The following is an 18,739-nucleotide window of genomic DNA, read 5'->3' as shown; positions in this document are numbered from 1 at the left end:
CTTACAATACCAAATAATATTGTTTTATTTGGATATAAATTTCTCTATTTTGTCACGGACCTGTTACCAATTACATGCACCGTTTTGTTTTACTATACTGTATACATATAGAAACGTTATTTATTTAAGGAATGAATTGCGGGTTGATGTCATTATCGGGGTATGAACGCAATTGGGCTGGTCAAAATGTGTGGAGTCCGAAGGACTCCATGCGTAATTTGACCAGCCCAATTGCGTTCATATCCCCGATAATGACATCAACCCCGAAATTCATTACTTATATTTACACCTATAGTTCATTATTTCATTCAAAAATTGTTAACAAATATTTCATTTCAATTAAGGAAACCTTTCAGTAACCATTTCTTACCCATTCTGTAAATAGAACGAACCGGAAGCATTTTTTCAAATGACGTCACAATAACGCGGGAAAAGATCATCCGCTTGAAATCACTTTTATACGCAAAATGTAAACACTTACGGCAACAATACATTTAAGATTTAAACAATTAATCGTTATAAAATGTGGATTTATATTTTACGGGACCTGCTGACACAATACAAACAATAACAAGATCAATATTTTTCATGTATATTGTTATAAGATGAAATGCGATCCGAACATATCCGAAGATGTTGCGTTCATCGATTAATAAATTAAGGGATGGAAGTTGCGGTGTAAGTATAGCACGACAAATTACTCTACGCCATAAATTCTTAAAAACACTTTATGTATATTTACAAGGTATGCATCGGAATTTTCAGATTTGTAACTGTAATGTTGTGAGCATAGAAGCTCCGCCTCTATATGCAAATTAGTAACCGCCCTGCTAAGGCACCAAGGTGGAACCCCTAGAAGTATCAGAGATGCAGTATGATTCAGACTATTGATGCACTCACATGTTATACACTTGTAGAATAAATGTAGTAAATATTTAAGTGTCTTTATTACATACCTACATTAAAACACAACAGTAACTTTACATCAGGGAGAAACATGCTAGAGTATCACCGTAGACCTACCAGGTTTCATTAAGACAAATATACAGAAACGGTTGCAGGGGACAAAACGTCCCCAAGTCGAAACGTCCTATGGTCAAAACGCCCCCATTTTGGTCAAGGGAGCAGAACTTTTCAACCCCAAGACTTTCCAATCCCTTCTCAAAACGAAGACTTTTCAACCCTTAGACTTTTCAACCCCTATTTTAAAGATTTTTCAACCCCTACCTGTTTGGACTTTTCAACCCCTAAATCAAAGACTTTTCAACCCCTAGTTGAAATATTTTTATAGCCATATTAAAGACTTTTCAACCCCTATATCAAAGACTTTTCAACCCCTATTATTTTTGTTATAACCTCAATTAAAAGTGTGATGAAGCCCCTTAATCCCTTAGGAATTTATGACCATGTCACACATGTTGCCCATTAATGAATGTGCGACCTTCATTCGATTCTTTAATTGCATACTTATATGAAAAGACAATACAATGCTTATAGCATTTTTTTTTTACATATATACCACTTTATAATAGAATGTCCTTACTTTTTTAAACTGAGAAATAAAAAACGTAAATAATATCTTAAGTTACACTTATGTAGTTTAAAAGCATTTGGAACTCAATCTATAATACATTTTTAACATCTTTGAACCCAATGTATACTTTTGTCTGCTAAATCTAGATATTTTGAAATATTATGAAGAATTTTATTTAAAGTTTAACTCATTTTATTGTCTTTTTTATTGATGACAAAATGTTTTAAAAAAGGTGTTTAAAAAAACTAAAAGAAAAACAAACGCTGTTTCAATTAATTTATGGAGCAGTACCATGCACATAATATTGTGTGAGGATTTCCTCAGGGAGATGGGGAAGATTTACCTTTCCAAACAAATATGATTCATGTACATATTTCTATAGCCTGAGATTATGATTTCATAAAAGTCAATTTTAAAAGCCTAGTTTAAGGAATGTTTGTCATGTCAATTCCCTGCTGTGCATCCCTTATTCATTTTAGTCCGACAAAGCAGCTCTGAGAGGTGTGTATTTGTTTATTGGCTGAGTGCCATTTAAAGTTGACACTTTTAAAGTAGATAATTTCATTGTCTCACTATAAAAAATATGCATCTAGCTACTGTATGTATTAATTTTACCTCGGACCTATAGGCCTTACAATCATATACTCCCAGACTTGACTGACGGGGAAATAAATATTCACGGTAGTTTTACTGGTAAACTGTATACTGGTATGAAACATGTAATAGATTGACACGATGAAACACCTTTCAAAGAACGTTATAGAAAAATAATTTGGATATTATTTGATAAAAGTTATCAAAATAAAAGACGTTTTATTCATTTCTTAAAAAAAACCTCCAGTACTGTACAGCAGGACCCTCAGGTCTGAGATCTGATAGACAGCAGAGGACAATAAAGATTAAGATCAATGCACAGATGTGTGTACTACACACGGATTTGGGGGTTGGGTAAGTTCAGTTATAGCTAGGAGGCTTAAACTAGGCATTTAATGGACTCTCAAGATAATAATTTGCCAGCTGTGTATGTTAAATGAATTGAATGAATTTTAAGATATTTTATTGGCTTTTTTTTCAACATGATCAGTATTAACAACAGCAGATTATACAGAAAGCAAATGGTATACACAAGTTATTGTAATATTAGTTATGCCTTCCCCATAAAGTTAATGAAGTTCAATTGGTTTCTTTCTAAAATGCCTGACCTTTTTTTTCAACATGATCAGTATTAACAACAGCAGATTATACAGAAAGCAAATGGTATACACAAGTTATTGTAATATTAGTTATGCCTTCCCCATAAAGTTAATGAAGTTCAATTGGTTTCTTTCTAAAATGCCTGACCAAAATATACAACTTTAAAAAAAAAATAAAAAAATGCGATTTTTTTTATGATACTGAATAGTGCTAACTTAATGGACAAAAAGCCAACATTTCATTTCGTGCGCCTTCGTATATTCGTTTTTCAATTGGCGGACAATGCCGATGCGCTGTTCGATCATGCACGGAAATTACCGAACATGAGGTCATAGGTCACTCAGGTGTGTTAATGAAAAAGGAAGCGAGTGACAACTAAAACGGTTTATTGCTAAAAATGGCATTTCGTGCGTAAATTTCGTAATATTCGTGATTTACTTTGTCGGGAACTATTGTGTTTTTATAAGAACATAACATGATGTACAGACTAATTTGGGTGCTTATTTTCACGCTGGTCGTGAATTGTTATGGACAAAATAATGATACAGGTACAGGGGTGTCAAATGGACCCGATGCAGTTACAGATGGAACTGATGAAAAAACGGCGCTTCAGAAAGGAATGGAGGGCGTTTTTACCCTCAATCACAATTTCCTTGACACTGTGATGTCTAGCAACTTCTACGAAGAATCTGACAAATTTAGTAAGTTGTTGAATAATGACTAAATATGGGTGTGGTGTATTGGTGATTTACCGGCTATTGACAATGGATCGACCCATTAATAGTGTAGCATCCACATGTTTTATTGATTTGGCATTGACTTACTGACCGCTATTTCTAAGATTTTTTTTCCGTAACATTTCTTTTTCTCTCTCTTCATTATTACAAATGGTCTCATTTATTTGACTCTATAAACAAAACTCTTGTTTAGAACTTGTTTCATATGTTCTTATTATTATTGTTATATCGTTTATAGATCTGTAGTTCTTATTATATATGGTACAGATAATTGTATGGTGACAAATTTCTTTTTACGATTTTTGATATGGCAAATACTTTGTCAGGGATTGGAAGAATCCCATATAACACGTCAATTATTTTTAGACTATTCTTAGGCTAATATATAAATGTGGTGTCAGGACATTACGGACCAGGCATAACGGACCATATTTGTGGAAATTATACAGACCATATTTTGGGACATTATCGACCATATTTCAGGACATTACAAACCATGATTTATAATTTCACCTACGGTTTGTTTTAACTTTTAAGGTACCATATTTGGGGACCCTACAGACCATGTATATTGGTGTATCATGTGTAAATTTACACGTTCTCACACGTTTATGTAATCAATGTAGTTTCACATTTGATTCATAAGGGACATAATTATTTTACATATTATTTTATTAAATAGAAATTCAATTCGTATATCTATTTATTGTAGGTGTACACTAGTCTGTAACATCTAATGGAATTTCACAGGAATTTACAATGGTCACATTATAAACATCGACTGTTTGGAATTTCACGGAAATTTTTTACAGTTAGTTGGAAGGCATTTGGCATATCAAAATGAGCTTTCATATCCCAGATTTATTAAAATATGAAGATGATTGGGAGAATCAAGTTAAAAAAACTGTTAATAAAATTATAAATCATGGTCTGTAATGTTTCTCTTGATGGGCCGTTATGTCCCCAAATCTGGTCCGTTTTATTGAAAAATAATAATAATATTTTCCTTATAACATTATTTTCAAACAAACTCGAAAAACTTGCATGTCAATGAGGGTTTATCCTGAAAGACCCAGGAGAATGTACATGTTTTGTACATGACAGATTACATCCAGTCATCTAAGTCAGCTTTGGCAGTTTATCTTATCATTGTGAATTGCAAACACTGGCAGGGCCTTTAAGTGAAAGATTAATAGATTCTTCAAGTTTTACAAAACGTTGAATTTTGAATACATAAAAAGGAATATTATAGCTTGACCAGAACAGGATTTTTTTTATTCTTTCTGCAGTACAATAACCCATTGTTCTTTGTTTACTGTGGTATACATATCTGTGTGCAGTGTCATTATGTCACCATTGCAAACAATTGAAAACTCTTGTTCCTTCAAGTGTTTTTCAGTAACAACTTCCTGATCATATTTTTGCCCTAGAAACAATAGATATAAAGTAGCTTTATTTTTGTTTATATAAACTATCATATGTGTGCAGAATAATGCTGCTGATAATATTTTTTGGTTCTTAACTGTTTCTGAAGTGCACCCTTGAGTTATATTATACACTTTATTTTGATTGTGATTTGAATGACTTTATGAGTGTTTCTCTCGTAATATTAGTTTTTTAGTAATGCCTAGTGTGACAAAGCTTCTTTGTAAACTACAGAAATTCAATCCCATTAATTTAGCAACAGGAAATTAATTTCACTTCTATGTTGTTTACTTCTTCACAACAAAAGGCTTGACTGTTTAATTTCATTACATTTTGGGGGAATATTTCAATGTTAAGCAAGTTTTATAGAAAAATGTCACATTTTTTTTCAAGTTGCCCTTTCAAATTTATTATTAGCTACTTATGCAAGTTATGATTATCAAATGTGTTACATTTACATTTGTGTATGTTAGTTTATTTATACTAGCACTCAGGCGTGGCCCATTCCACGAGTGCTCCGATAAGATTGTTAGCCATATTAGGTTTTTGGAGAGAAGTGTACAAGAGGAATGTAGCACTTGTTAGAGCTACCCTGATTCTTTTACGTGCACCAGTGTACAACACTGTCACAGGGGACCCCCATTTATCGTCCCTCCCCGAAAACGATTAGTATTTTCTATGTGGTTCGGCGGGGAATCGAGCCTGCAGCCCCTGGATTGAGTGTTAATCAAGCGTGTTACCAGTAGACCAAGGATCTGCCACATTATATTAACATGCATGCAATCCTCTTTTAATTGTTCTAGATCTTATTCATTCGATAATGTACCCTTTAATGTTATTCAAATCTTTTCAGCCCTTCTTAACACATTTAAATAATTAAATAAGAGTACATGTGTGATCACATTTTCCCTTTTCAAAGTTTAGACTTGCTCATATCTGTCAAACAAATGTTTGTATTTTACTGGAATCACTACAGAATTGCAGTATGATCTGATAGATACAGCTGTTGCCTATAGCTTTAATATCATGTTAATAATATCATCCATTATTAAGCCTTAAATAAGTCTTGTGCAGTCAATTGTATAAAACTGGACAAATTTCTTCATGTTATCTTTTGGCAAGCAATTTAATCAGTCAACAATAATTGTTGGATAAATATTGACCAATTAATGAACATTTTGGCTAACTTTAACATAACCAAAGAATAAACTATTTTCTCCTTTTTATAATTGATAATTGGTTGATGATTAATGATATCATTATAAATTTTGCTGGAACAACTCTGTCATTTGGTAGCGGTTTTAAAAAAGTAAATGTATATTTACTCTCAGTTTGAGTTCTACGGTATACACTTGTTGAAAAGTTTTTATTTTTGAATGGCGTATAAAGAAAACTTTCAAGGGTTTGTAAATTATATTTACATACTATTTATAGCTAAGGTGTGTCAAAATAATTGCTTCAGAAACATACAGATTTTTTTAATAAGCAAATGAATAAGAAAAAATTTACAACGAATTATAATAATTGCTTTGTCTTTTTCTAATTTACCTGTCTAAATACATCATAAATGTATGATACATATTACATGTAATAACTTTAAACATTCTTGATGGATATCCTTTTGATTATACCGCATCAAAAAGGTTATTTATTTTTTGCTGGGAAAATAAACATATTTAATTGACCACTGACAGAGTCTTTGAGACAGTACTTCTTTGATTATTTATCGAAATAAGTGCCCAATCTTTTCTTTGAGGAGATCTCTTGGAAAAAAACTCCGCTAAATAAATCCTAACCTATTTTCTGCTAATGAAAAGATACTGAAAATGATCAAATATTTATTTCATATATCAAGTTGGCTTGTTTACATAGGAAGGCACATAAGCTTCAGATAGGCTTGATGGATTCCGACTTGTTATGATTTGTAAGTGACCAGATACCTGCCAAGATATGTTGGCTGAAAGTTTTCTCTCTGATGAACCATCATTAGTTCTTATTGGCACAGAGTATTTAGAAAATTAATGTACATCTGATAAGCCAATGATGAATATTTTCTTAATAATCTTAATAAAACATTAGCCTCAAAACTATAGATGACCTGTTATTTTTTTTTTGGGGGGGGGTTGCTTGGGGAGGGTAACAAGCCATTTTTTATAATGCTATCATTAAAGCAGATATTATTATCAGATTAGAGATCATTTGGCAATTATTCTGACAAGGCCAAATCGGGGGGGGGGGCATTTGTCACGTTCCGTTGACAGCTCTGGTTGTTTCTGATAGTGTTGTAAAAATAGCTGCTTTGTAATTTAAGAAATATTCCCTCATATTTTACAAAATTGTAATTAACAATGTAACTCATGCTTCAATAATTCAAATTTTACTTCCTTTTCATACATTTACAGATCAAAATGGTAAGATAACTTGGTGAATGATATAATGATAAGATTATTTGATCTCGGCTTAGTAGTTAAATATCTTGTATTGTCTTTTGAAAAGAAGAATATGACTTCCTGCTTGCAGGATAAGACCTGATATTTAAGCATTAGCTCATCTTGTTTAGGAAGGCAAAGACCTTATATTTATAATAACATGTACATGTACATTGTTCATAAAATATGTTATTGTAAGATTTCATATGCTTAGCAGACTGTTCATAATTGTATCTGTATCTTTACAAAAATGTGTGTGTGTAATTATAATACTGTATTCTAATATAATAAATAAATCTAATGATGCACACAAGTTATGATACAATGATCAGCCTTATAGTTCAAATGAATATTGTTGAGGTTTTTATCCTGTTTAGAAGTTAAGATCATATCTGGTTACAGTAATTGCATGTACTGGTATCTAAATGACGTTATTTGATCACATTTGTTTTGCCATTGGCCAAGATGTTTACTTTCAGATAAGATGTGGTCAGATTATAATGTGTGTGTTTGTTTTGACAGCAGATATTTTATTGTGGTCAAAATAGATATGTTGTGTCCTTTTGTATAAACATAATAACTGTTGTTTTTTGAATGTTGGAAACTTAAACGTGGAAGCTTGGAACTGTTGTCATTGTTAATTATCAAAAGACATATCACAATTTAGCCTTATTATCAAAAGACATAGTACAATTTAGCTTTATTATCAAAAGACATATTACAATTTAGCTTTATTATCAAAAGACATATTACAATTTAGCTTTATTATCAAAAGACATACTAGAATTTAGCTTTATTATCAAAAGACATATTACAATTTAGCCTTATTATCAAAAGACATATTACAATTTAGCTTTATTATCAAAAGACATATTACAATTTAGCCTTATTATCAAAAGACATATTACAATTTAGCTTTATTATCAAAAGACATATTACAATTTAGCTTTATTATCAAAAGACATATTACAATTTAGCCTTATTATCAAAAGACATATTACAATTTAGCTTTATTATCAAAAGACATATTACAATTTAGCCTTATTATCAAAAGACATATTACAATTTAGCTTTATTATCAAAAGACATATTACAATTTAGCCTTATTATCAAAAGACATATTACAATTTAGCTTTATAATCAAAAGACATATTACAATTTAGCTTTATTATCAAAAGACATATTACAATTTAGCCTTATTATCAAAAGACATATTACAATTTAGCCTTATTATCAAAAGACATATTACAATTTAGCTTTATTATCAAAAGACAAATTACAATTTAGCCTTATTATCAGAAGACAAATTACAATTAAATCTAGCCTATTATCAAAATACATATTACAATTTAGCTTTATTGTCAAAAGACATATTACAATTTAGCTTTATTATCAAAAAACATATCACAATTTAGCCTTATAATCAAAAGACATATTACAATTTAGCTTTATTATCAAAAGACATATTACAATTTAGCCTTATAATCAAAAGACATATTATAATTTAGCCTTATTATCAAAAAACATATTAAAATTTAGCCTTATAATCAAAAGACATATTACAATTTAGCTTTATTATCATTATCAAAAAACATATTGAAATTTAGCCTTATTATCAAGAGACACATTAAAATTTAGCCTTTTGCTTGAAGTATTTTTATTTTTATGCATTATCTTGTTTAACTCAATTGACTTTAATGATCAAAACAAAAAGAAGTTGGTGATTGGCCACAAATTCCCAAGTAAAATTTTTAAGCATCAACCAACGCGGTATATTGTGGACTTTTCAATTACCATAGTCAGCTTGATCAAGTTTAATGTAAATATATAACACTTTTGTTCTTAATGCGAGATTTTGAAAATATGGTAAATATGGAAGTCACAATTTTTATTTGCACTGATATTACACATTCCGGCCTAATAAAGCTGTCAAAGCATCACTTTAACTGTAACTTGATCAAACCAATAATACATAACCAGGTCTGATATGAAAGATCAGTTTTAGTAACTTAAAAGTAAAATATATGAAAGGGCACAATATATTGATTGAGCAATAATGGCAATTTCTTTTTTTATAATTTTTGTGCATTATCATGTCAAATTAAATTTGCTCTTTTTTTTTCATCAATCTATATTGTAACCCTTTACGTTTTGTGATTTATGAAGAATTGATGACGTTGAACATATTACTTTAAAAGGATACATTTATAAAACTAATACCACATCACGCATTGGTAGGATAAATATTAGTCATGAAAGTCACGTATTGATACAGATACTTTGTACTGAATAACTGATAGTTTTCAATTGTTTCCCATTCTTTCAAATACGTAGTATAACAGCTTTTTTTTATCATATCACTAATATTAATAGGCACTTGATCCGTTTATTATTGCCTATTGTCTTAAAGTGCAGTTGTGGTTTTATTTAATGTAAACATTAATTTCTTGGCAGGACTTTGCTTACTGGTGAATCAATCAAATTCCCCAATTGCATAATGTTGACAAAGATTTTCGTGCATTATTTATCATGTTATGTTCATATTACTTTTGTTTGCAAAAAAAAGTGAAACAAAGCACCACGCATTAGCAATTTGCACCGAAGAGACAGTAAATTTGTTAATGCCAAACAGCTGCTGTCAACAATCAGTTTCAACAATGCAAAGAGCTTTTTTGTTACTGCACCATTCTAATGAAGGAGTAATTTTAAGGTACAACTTGATTGGTCGATTGAAGTAAAGGGAATGTTAACTGTACATGATGTGTGGATGGTGTGTTTGGGTATAAGCCCACCTCTTCAGTAGTTTTTTCCATGTGATTCATAAAAGTATACGCCAGATCACTGATGGTTGCATTCAATTTTTTTGCCTTCTGGCAAAACCTATATCTGCCAGACATTTTCGACCATTTCGGAGTTACTCTTCTTTTTCCCTCTTCTCACAAATTGCGGAACCTTGGCTGTGCAAATACAAAAGTTTATGCCAGATCACTGATGGTTAAATTGCTTTGATGAGTTAAGTCAATGTACATGGCATAATATATTGCACTTGATTTGAAATTAACTGGAGCCCCAAAAATTCAATTTTTAAAAGCATGTGTATTTGCAAACAGTTGTATGTATTTCAATCTTACATGTCAGACCTACTTATGAAGGCAAATCTGTCTGGTTTATTTCCATGGCAAAATATGGACTGGTTTAAAAAAAAATCTTGAAGTAAATATTATTACCAGCGGTTCAGACAGAACCTAAAATGGGTGGCAAACTAGTTGGTCTACATATGTGGCAGAGAATTGAGAATATTTTGTGTGTTGAATGTTTTTAATTGCAATCATATACCACATTATTATGTAACATATGTTATGTATTTCAGGTGTGCAGGACCTTATACGTGTGGTGAACCAGACAGATTTTGGGTACCTGCAGAACCATTGGCGAGATGTATGTTGTTTAAGGCTTTTTATATGCCGTCTTTTGAAAAATATTGGTCGGTTGGCTGGTAGATTAGTTCTTGGTGGCACAATTACTTAAAACAGTTTGACTAACAGTCATGTAATTTATTTGAAAGGTTCTGTTGTCTTTAACTAGTAGATTCCCCATTTGTATTTGAGGTCAGTAGGTAAAGGTCAGGAAAACTTTGTCCGCATAATTACTTGAGAACAGTTTGATCTAGGACCATAAAAATTATGTTAAATGGGTGGATGAACCAATTTTTTTAAGGTCAGTAGGTCAAAGGTCATACTTAGAGGTCATTAAGATATTTGCATAAATTTAGTCGCTTAATCCCTTTATATTGTAGTTTTATTTGAAATAAAGTGGAATATTCAGCATTTGAAATTTAAAAACATGTATGGTGTGTTAAATTATTAAACTAAAATTATATTCAAGGATTTAAGTTGCTAACAACTACCCTGACATTTTGTCTTGTATTGACATTTATCTTAAGGTTGGGATTAGTTATGATTGCATGAAGTGCTCAGATCTGTCATTGCAATATTTGTTTTAAAATGCAAATAGAAAAATATTAGATAAGAGATTGGTTACATTTTGTTATACTGGTTAACATCTGAAAAGAAGTTTAAATGGTGCAGCCTAAATTTTTAATGTGACACTCTTTCTCAATACATATACATGTACAACAAACATAAATTTTGAGAGATAAACTTAATTAAACTACTTACTAAATAATGCATTTATGGAAAATATTAATTACTGATAAGTTGATAGCCGTGTATTTAATAGCTGAAAATGCAAAAATATTAAATGATTGGTGAATGCTAAAAGATTTATTGTGTATTCTATATACTTATATGGTAGAAATATATGGTGTTTTCTGCACCTTTCATTCAAATTAAATGTACTATCCTTCATAAGAACCATTTTTTTCGACATTTATTAATCCTTTTTGGTATACTAAAATGATTGTGTTTAATATGGTAAATGCACTATTTGGGAGTAACAGTGCATTTATTAAAAACAGATGAAATTACAATGAACAATTTGAGTTTGAAAAAGAAATATTAGCAGTTAATACACATAATGACAAAATGTGATGAGAAATTTTCAAACTCAAGAATTTAGAATAAAGGTTATGTTTTCATAATAATTAATACAAGTTAACAAAATAATAATATGTATATTTCAGATTGTGGCCACATTTGGAGGCTATGCAGGATGTATTATCATGGGTCAAATATTTTTGATATTCATGCCGATCGTGGGTTGTTTGTACTGCTGCTGCCACTGCTGTTGTCATAAGTGCGGGGGAACGAGGGAGCCAAAGGACCCTGCACACGCCTCGTGTAAACGATGGACTCTCTTTTTCCTGCTGTTTACCTGTGCCACGATGGTGCTGTAAGTTACCGTCACCCACATACTTACCTTCACATGGGCAATGTAGGACCGTGCCTGCACATCAGTTTTAGGAAATATGCTGTTTAAGTCTTAATTATATAAAAAAAACTCTTCCATTTTCATATAAAGATATTTTTGGTGGTGGACCATGCTGTAACATACCCCTAGCTGGACTGGCCTGAAGATCTTAATTAATACTATGTATTCACCTAGTTTTATTCATATAATGTTTTGTGGGGGTGTATTTGCAGAAAAGATAATTAAGCAATTTCTTAGAGGCATTTAAGATCAACCTAAATATTTACGGTACATAATCAAGGTTAAACCTATTACTTGCAAAAAAAGCCAACTGAAACCAGACTTCGCATACCAATAGGACTATATATGGAAGGCCAAGATAAGATAGGTTTTATCAGCATTTAGTGTGCAACTATCTTATATTGAAGTGGTTATTGTGAACAGTGAGATAAGATAATCAGTCAATGACATTGATTTCCCTGAAAATTGTTTAATTTTAGGAAGAGGATTGTTAAAGTCTTAGAAGGGAAATTTTGTTGTGTTTTTCTGGGGTTATTCAGCCTTTTGGTAGGGGAAGGTTTCATGGGAGGGACTTATGACAGTGAACTTTTGACAGACTCAATGAGTCTACCACTCAAGAGTCAGACTTGGGTAGGGTTCATATCCCAATATTTTAGATGACTGGAAAATCTAGATTTAGAAACAATAATATGGGCAAAATCCCCCCCCCCAGCTCGTCAGAACAAAGAATTGATAGATGCATTAGAGGATTGGTGGTAGCTTTGTATTTTTACAGTTACAACTATACAGTTGCATGATATCAGTTTCAGAAAAGAAGCTCACATTTGAGAAGCTCACAGTAAAATGCATTTGGCATTTCATATGCTTCTCTGGGAAATACTAAAAAAATCATTTGTTGAAATTTGCAATACTACATAAGTTAGTTGATGTGTCTGGTTGTATCACTTCTCGTTGCTTGCGCATGTTACAATGCACGAGACCTGTAATCTTGAAATCTGTACTATCATACAACATGGACTTTACGCAACTTAATTATGATACAGCCATAGAGATAAACCGACCAACGTAATATTCCCAATAAAAAATAAACTTTGTTTACAACAGTACATTAATATTTCATTTCTTTGAAGACCAGAGTTTTTTTTAAATAATTTATGATGTACTTTAATATACTTATTTCTGCACACTAGTATTTACCCAACAATATTCCACATATATGCCATTTATTTCAGTGCGGGATGCATCATTCTGTTTCTGGGTGGGGAGCTTTTACATCGGTCTCTTAGCAATGAGGACAACACCAGCATGTTGGGAAGGATTGATTCCAGCCTCATCAAAGTGGATCAGTTTGTCAACCAAACAATTGTGGTATAATTCTTGGCAATATTTTAAGTGACAGCGCATTTTTCTCATTATTTGTGGGGTCGTTACATGTATATGTAAATGAACATGTTGTGTCAAAATGAGGATGTTGTTTCAACTGATAAATAAAAAATATATACTGTGACATAATTTTAACGTACATGTAATCATGTACATGCAACTCCTGTGTTATGTCAATACATTGAATATGTGGGGATCTCAGGTGATGTGTTGTGCCAAATTCACAAAATATTTACATCATTACAATAAAACCTTTTTAAATATGGAGGATATTTATGTTGTTACAAGTGTAAATCTGTCATTATGGTGTATTATGGGATATGTTTTTAATACTATAGTAATTTTCATGAATATATAGATCTGGAACATATTCCAATATCTGATACTATTATGTTAAGAATATGGAGATTATTAAGGTCTTTTTTCAGTGTCAACTATGCAGTACAGTAATATATTTTTTGACATAAGAAAGATGGTAAATAAATTCTAAATATGGTAGTTGACACTGATTCAAACCAATTATACAGTTTTAAGGGTGTGAAGATAATATGTCTGCATGCATGTACCGTAGATACAAGAGAAAAATATTGCAAAAATATATAGGTCAACTTAAAGGGGGGGTATGTCTGTAACTGATAACATATAAAAGGCCAAGCTGCGCCTCGGAAGAGCATATTGAATCTTCTTTCACAAATTTGTTGTGAAAAAGTGTCTAGATGAGTTGGAAGGGAAATGTCCGCTAAATGAATTGTGATTGGCTGAGATTATCAGCTTTGAATTAGAAAAAAAAAACTTATCAATGAGATATTAGATGTCCTACAATAAAATCATCTTTACTGATTACCTGCAATATATATATAAAAAAGAAGGTACTGGTTCATAACACAAACACATGAACTACCTCAAGCAGAAAAGGCTTTTCTACATGCTTCAAAATTGTCAACTTTAGGTATCATGCCAAAAATGTTTCACACAGAAAGAAAATGACCCTGAAATATCAATGCCCCTTTCAGCATGTCACATCACCTACAGCAACCTTTTCTTTTCGGTAAAAGTTTTCTGGGATGTTTTCAGCTAGTTTTTCTACATGCCATGTGCCTGCTTCCTGTGGTTCAATTGTATGTTTTTCCATTGCAGGAAGTAAGACAGGAAATAAAAAATGAAGTCGTTAACAAAGGCATTGTAAAAATCAAGCCTGAAATTCAAGGTTTGTCTGTTTTGTACATTGATAATGTATATAAGAAGTTTTTGTGAAGTTCATGGTAATTTTAATTCAGGAGGAACATTTTATACTAAAACATAAATTAAACTCATAAAAGATATAAAAAAACAAAACAAAAAAAGCAACAATATTATTTCATTTTTTTTCCTTGTGTCAAAATGCATGTCTCTTTAATCTTTCAGGGGCGGCACAAAGGGCGGTGGATAATATAGAGGGTGTTATAAATGCCTCTTCTTTGCTAAAAGAGGCTGACACCCTTGGACAAGGTAGACTATTGTTTAGGAAATTAAAGTAATGTAAAAATACTATTTTCTCTTACCCTCATGGAAAGGTAGCAATGCTTGTTTAAAAACAAGAACACAAATGTGAAGTATCTTAAGTCTGACATATATTTCTTGAAAAGTCAGGCGGGCCATCCTTTTGATAACTTTTGTGATATGTATTTCTTGGCAATAGGAATGCCTGACATTGATTATAACAGTAGTTGTACATTCATAAGTCAATTCCTTGTTTAAAAATAAACAAGTGGTCAACTATTTCAAAAGAAGTGACAATCAGGACGTGGTATTTAATTCTTTGATAATATGTTTTTTATATTGTTTCTGTAAAACAATAGAGAAATGGCCGTTTCTCAGCTGTCTTTGCGATAAAGTTAAATATTTTGGTATAATTACATCCCCATAAAACAAGATTTTGAAGGAGTATATAGGTGACATGGTGGCAGTCCATCTATCCATCCTTACATGTTAATGTAATCTTGTGGCTAAAACTTAACAAAATAACTTTATAATAGACTAGTTGATATTTCATGCAATACAAACTAATCAATCTATCAATAGAACCTACTGTTTTAAGTCACAACATTTAAACCCTTTGTTCATATTATTATAATTTCTTTCACTATTCAATAGAATTATTAATAATGAGCATATTAAAAAAAAGTTATGAAGTAAACATATAACATTGAATGAAGAAGTTGTCCAGTTATCACAAGGCCATCTTATCAAAACATGAATCATACGATTGAATTTTTAAACTATTGATAAAATGGCCCCATGTTGGCAGAAGAAATAATTTTCATTGACCTTCTGTAATCAGAATGTATAAAGAAGAGAAAACTGTTAATTTCAGATGCTAAGAATGCATTGACACAGCTTGAACAACTGGACAAATCATTGTCCAAACTAAAAAGTCTGCAAATCAACATCTCGACTGAATTACGAGATATCAGTGCTGCAATTAACCAAACATGCCCTCCTGGACAATGTCAAGGGATTAATGCATCAGTGCTTACATTTAATCCTGACTTTTCTGCAGTAAGTATTGTTTTTTCTATGATCTATAAATGCAGTTACCTATATAAGCATAAACGTCAAGGAGGATTAAAGTCATAAACAAAAATTATCTAAGTGTTATATTTTTTTTTTGGCAACAATTCTTTTTATTATCGACATCCTTTTTCGATATTTTCCGGTTTTGGCCAAGTTTATGAGGTTTAAAAAATTATAGCACCATGTATAATCATCTGAAAGAAACGGTATATTGAACTTGTCACTACATTTATAATCAACTTTGTCAATTCATGAAAAATTGTGAAAAATTCAACCTTTGCAAAATTAAAATAGTACATTATGGTACATTGTACAACTTTGTGATGAATTCTTTCAGACAACAGCTTTGGTAGAAAGTCATGTCTTGCATTGTTGTTGCTTTTGCCCTTGTTGTTGTAGTTATCACTTGAATATTGGTTTCCTAAATATATGGCTATGACAAGTGTATGATGTATGGATGTTGTCTAACAATCGAATTAAGTGTTATGTTGTAAGAGTAGCCGTATAGTGAAAGTAAGGAAAACCTTAAAATGCGCATATATCTGTGAAAGTATTATTCTTTTTGTAGTGTTATATCTTTTATGTTTTTGTGTAGCATGGCAGACATTACTTTTGTCCAGTGTTCTCAACTTCGTTGTCGTCTGCATTTTCTCGCTATTCATTTCTAATCAGTAACTTTTGAACAAATTGGTTTATAGAGTCTTCAGTAGAAAACCTGTATTGACTTCAGGGTCAATTAGTCAAATGTCAAGGTCATTGTGACCTTTACAAGAAAAACGTATTAGAACTTTCTTTTCTGATCAATAACTGTTAAAAAACTTGATGTCAAGTTACCGGTATTAAACTTAGTATATTCATTGGTCATAGTCAGTAGACTGACTATATATTAGGTCAAAAGGTCAAAACATCAAGGTCAATGTGACCTTTAGTAGAATGTTTATGGATGCTCCTGATAGGAAACACACCTTAATAACAGAATTCTAGCGTTAAGCTCGACTTTTCGAAAAATAAGAAGAGCTATATATATTCTACCCACCCAGGGATTGGTAATACTCTCTCTTACATACAATGCAAATTATGGCCCTTTATTATTCGACATTAAAAGGTAAGCATGTAATCACACAAAAGTCAACTTTGCAACTACTTGATGTATTTCATTGAAACTTTGTCTTGGAGAGTATATTACTTTATTTCATGTCATGAAATGCCTAGTATTGTTCAATTCATAGTTCGTTGACTGCTCTATCTTTTCAGCTTAATAATCTGCAAAATAAAGCAAGTCAAGTTAGGCAAGCCAACAATATCACCGATTTGGTTAAAGAAGTGAGTACATATTTTGATATTCCAGTTTAAATGAAATCCCATATGATGAGTGAACAGGTGGCATCAATTGTAAGCTTGAGTATTTTTGTATGATCTGTATCAAGCTTAATTCTTCATGTTTATTTTAAAATTTAAAATGTTTTTTACAATTGTCTTTTTGTGATCTTACTTGAAAATGTCGAAACCATTAAAAATGATAACTAAAATCAATACAAAAAGAAGCGGGTTTAGCTTAATTTGTTATTACCGTAAATCATTGTGTATGGGATGCCATCGTTTATAGGAAGCAGGAAAAAATATACGAGAAAAATCAATTAAAATTATGTGATGTGTGAATTTGAAATTCACCAATTACAATTATGTGATGTGTGAATTTGAAATTCACCAATTGAAATTATGTTATGTGTGAATTTGAAATTCACCAATTGAAATTATGTGATGTGTGAATTTAAAATTCACCAATTGAAACTCTGTTATGTGTGAATTTAAAAATTCACCAATTGAAACTATGTTATGTGTGAATTTCAAATTCACCAATTAAAATTATGTGATGTGTGAATTTGAAATTCACCAATTACAATTATGTGATGTGTGAATTTGAAATTCACCAATTGAAATTATGTTATGTGTGAATTTGAAATTCACCAATTAAAATTATGTGATGTGTGAATTAAAAATTCACCAATTGAAACTCTGTTATGTGTGAATTTGAAATTCACCAATTATAATTATGTGATGTGTGAATTTGAAATTCACCAATTAAAATTATGTGATGTGTGAGTTTGAAATTCACCAATTGAAACTACCGGCATGTGATGTGTGAAAATCGACCAAGGTCGTAAGGTCGAAGGTCAATGTCACACAGTGTGCAGGGTTTCTAAGGTTTTGAAGTTCATAATTAAAATTAAGCTTTTCATAACCATTTGCTGTAATTATATATATATATAACATTATTGAGATGATGAAAGAAGTTGTCATACTTGTATTTGTAGACCATCTCTGATCTTTTTCAGAAGAAATGAACAAAATATATGTCACGGGATAAAAATAAAAAATTATTGTATTTTTCAGGCCAAAAAAGAATTCATTAAAACGAAAGAACATTTGGATGGTGATATCGCCAAGGAATTAAATAGTATGTTTCTTCTGTTCATGCCTGTTTAGTTGTAACAAAAGCCCACAAAAGTATGAGGTGTCCTATTGTAATCACCCTGTCCATCTATCAGTCTGGCCACATGTTTTAGGCTTGCTTTTTCTTAATAACATTTGAT

At 31.3% G+C, this 18,739-nt stretch overlaps 1 protein-coding gene across 4 annotated transcripts in view; it reads left to right on the top strand.

Annotated features, from left to right (window-relative positions):
- The first annotated feature begins 3,073 nt into the window (after nt 1–3,073).
- The window catches only part of LOC128202882 (prominin-1-A-like), a 46,678-nt gene continuing 31,012 nt past the window's right edge, over nt 3,074–18,739 (top strand). For all 4 annotated transcript variants that reach the window (XM_052904076.1, XM_052904068.1, XM_052904054.1 and 1 more), the window contains exons 1-9: nt 3,074–3,429; nt 10,690–10,757; nt 11,962–12,170; nt 13,442–13,577; nt 14,730–14,799; nt 14,997–15,080; nt 15,946–16,130; nt 17,400–17,468; nt 18,540–18,603. In XM_052904076.1, the coding sequence (XP_052760036.1) occupies nt 3,204–3,429; nt 10,690–10,757; nt 11,962–12,170; nt 13,442–13,577; nt 14,730–14,799; nt 14,997–15,080; nt 15,946–16,130; nt 17,400–17,468; nt 18,540–18,603 (1,111 nt within the window). In that variant the 5' untranslated portion in view covers nt 3,074–3,203. The remainder of the gene's footprint in view (nt 3,430–10,689; nt 10,758–11,961; nt 12,171–13,441; nt 13,578–14,729; nt 14,800–14,996; nt 15,081–15,945; nt 16,131–17,399; nt 17,469–18,539; nt 18,604–18,739) is intronic.

This window comes from Mya arenaria, chromosome 2 (assembly GCF_026914265.1).
Source record: "Mya arenaria isolate MELC-2E11 chromosome 2, ASM2691426v1".
Classification (NCBI taxonomy): Eukaryota; Metazoa; Mollusca; class Bivalvia; order Myida; family Myidae; genus Mya; species Mya arenaria.
This window is presented reverse-complemented; position numbering and strand designations above follow the sequence as displayed.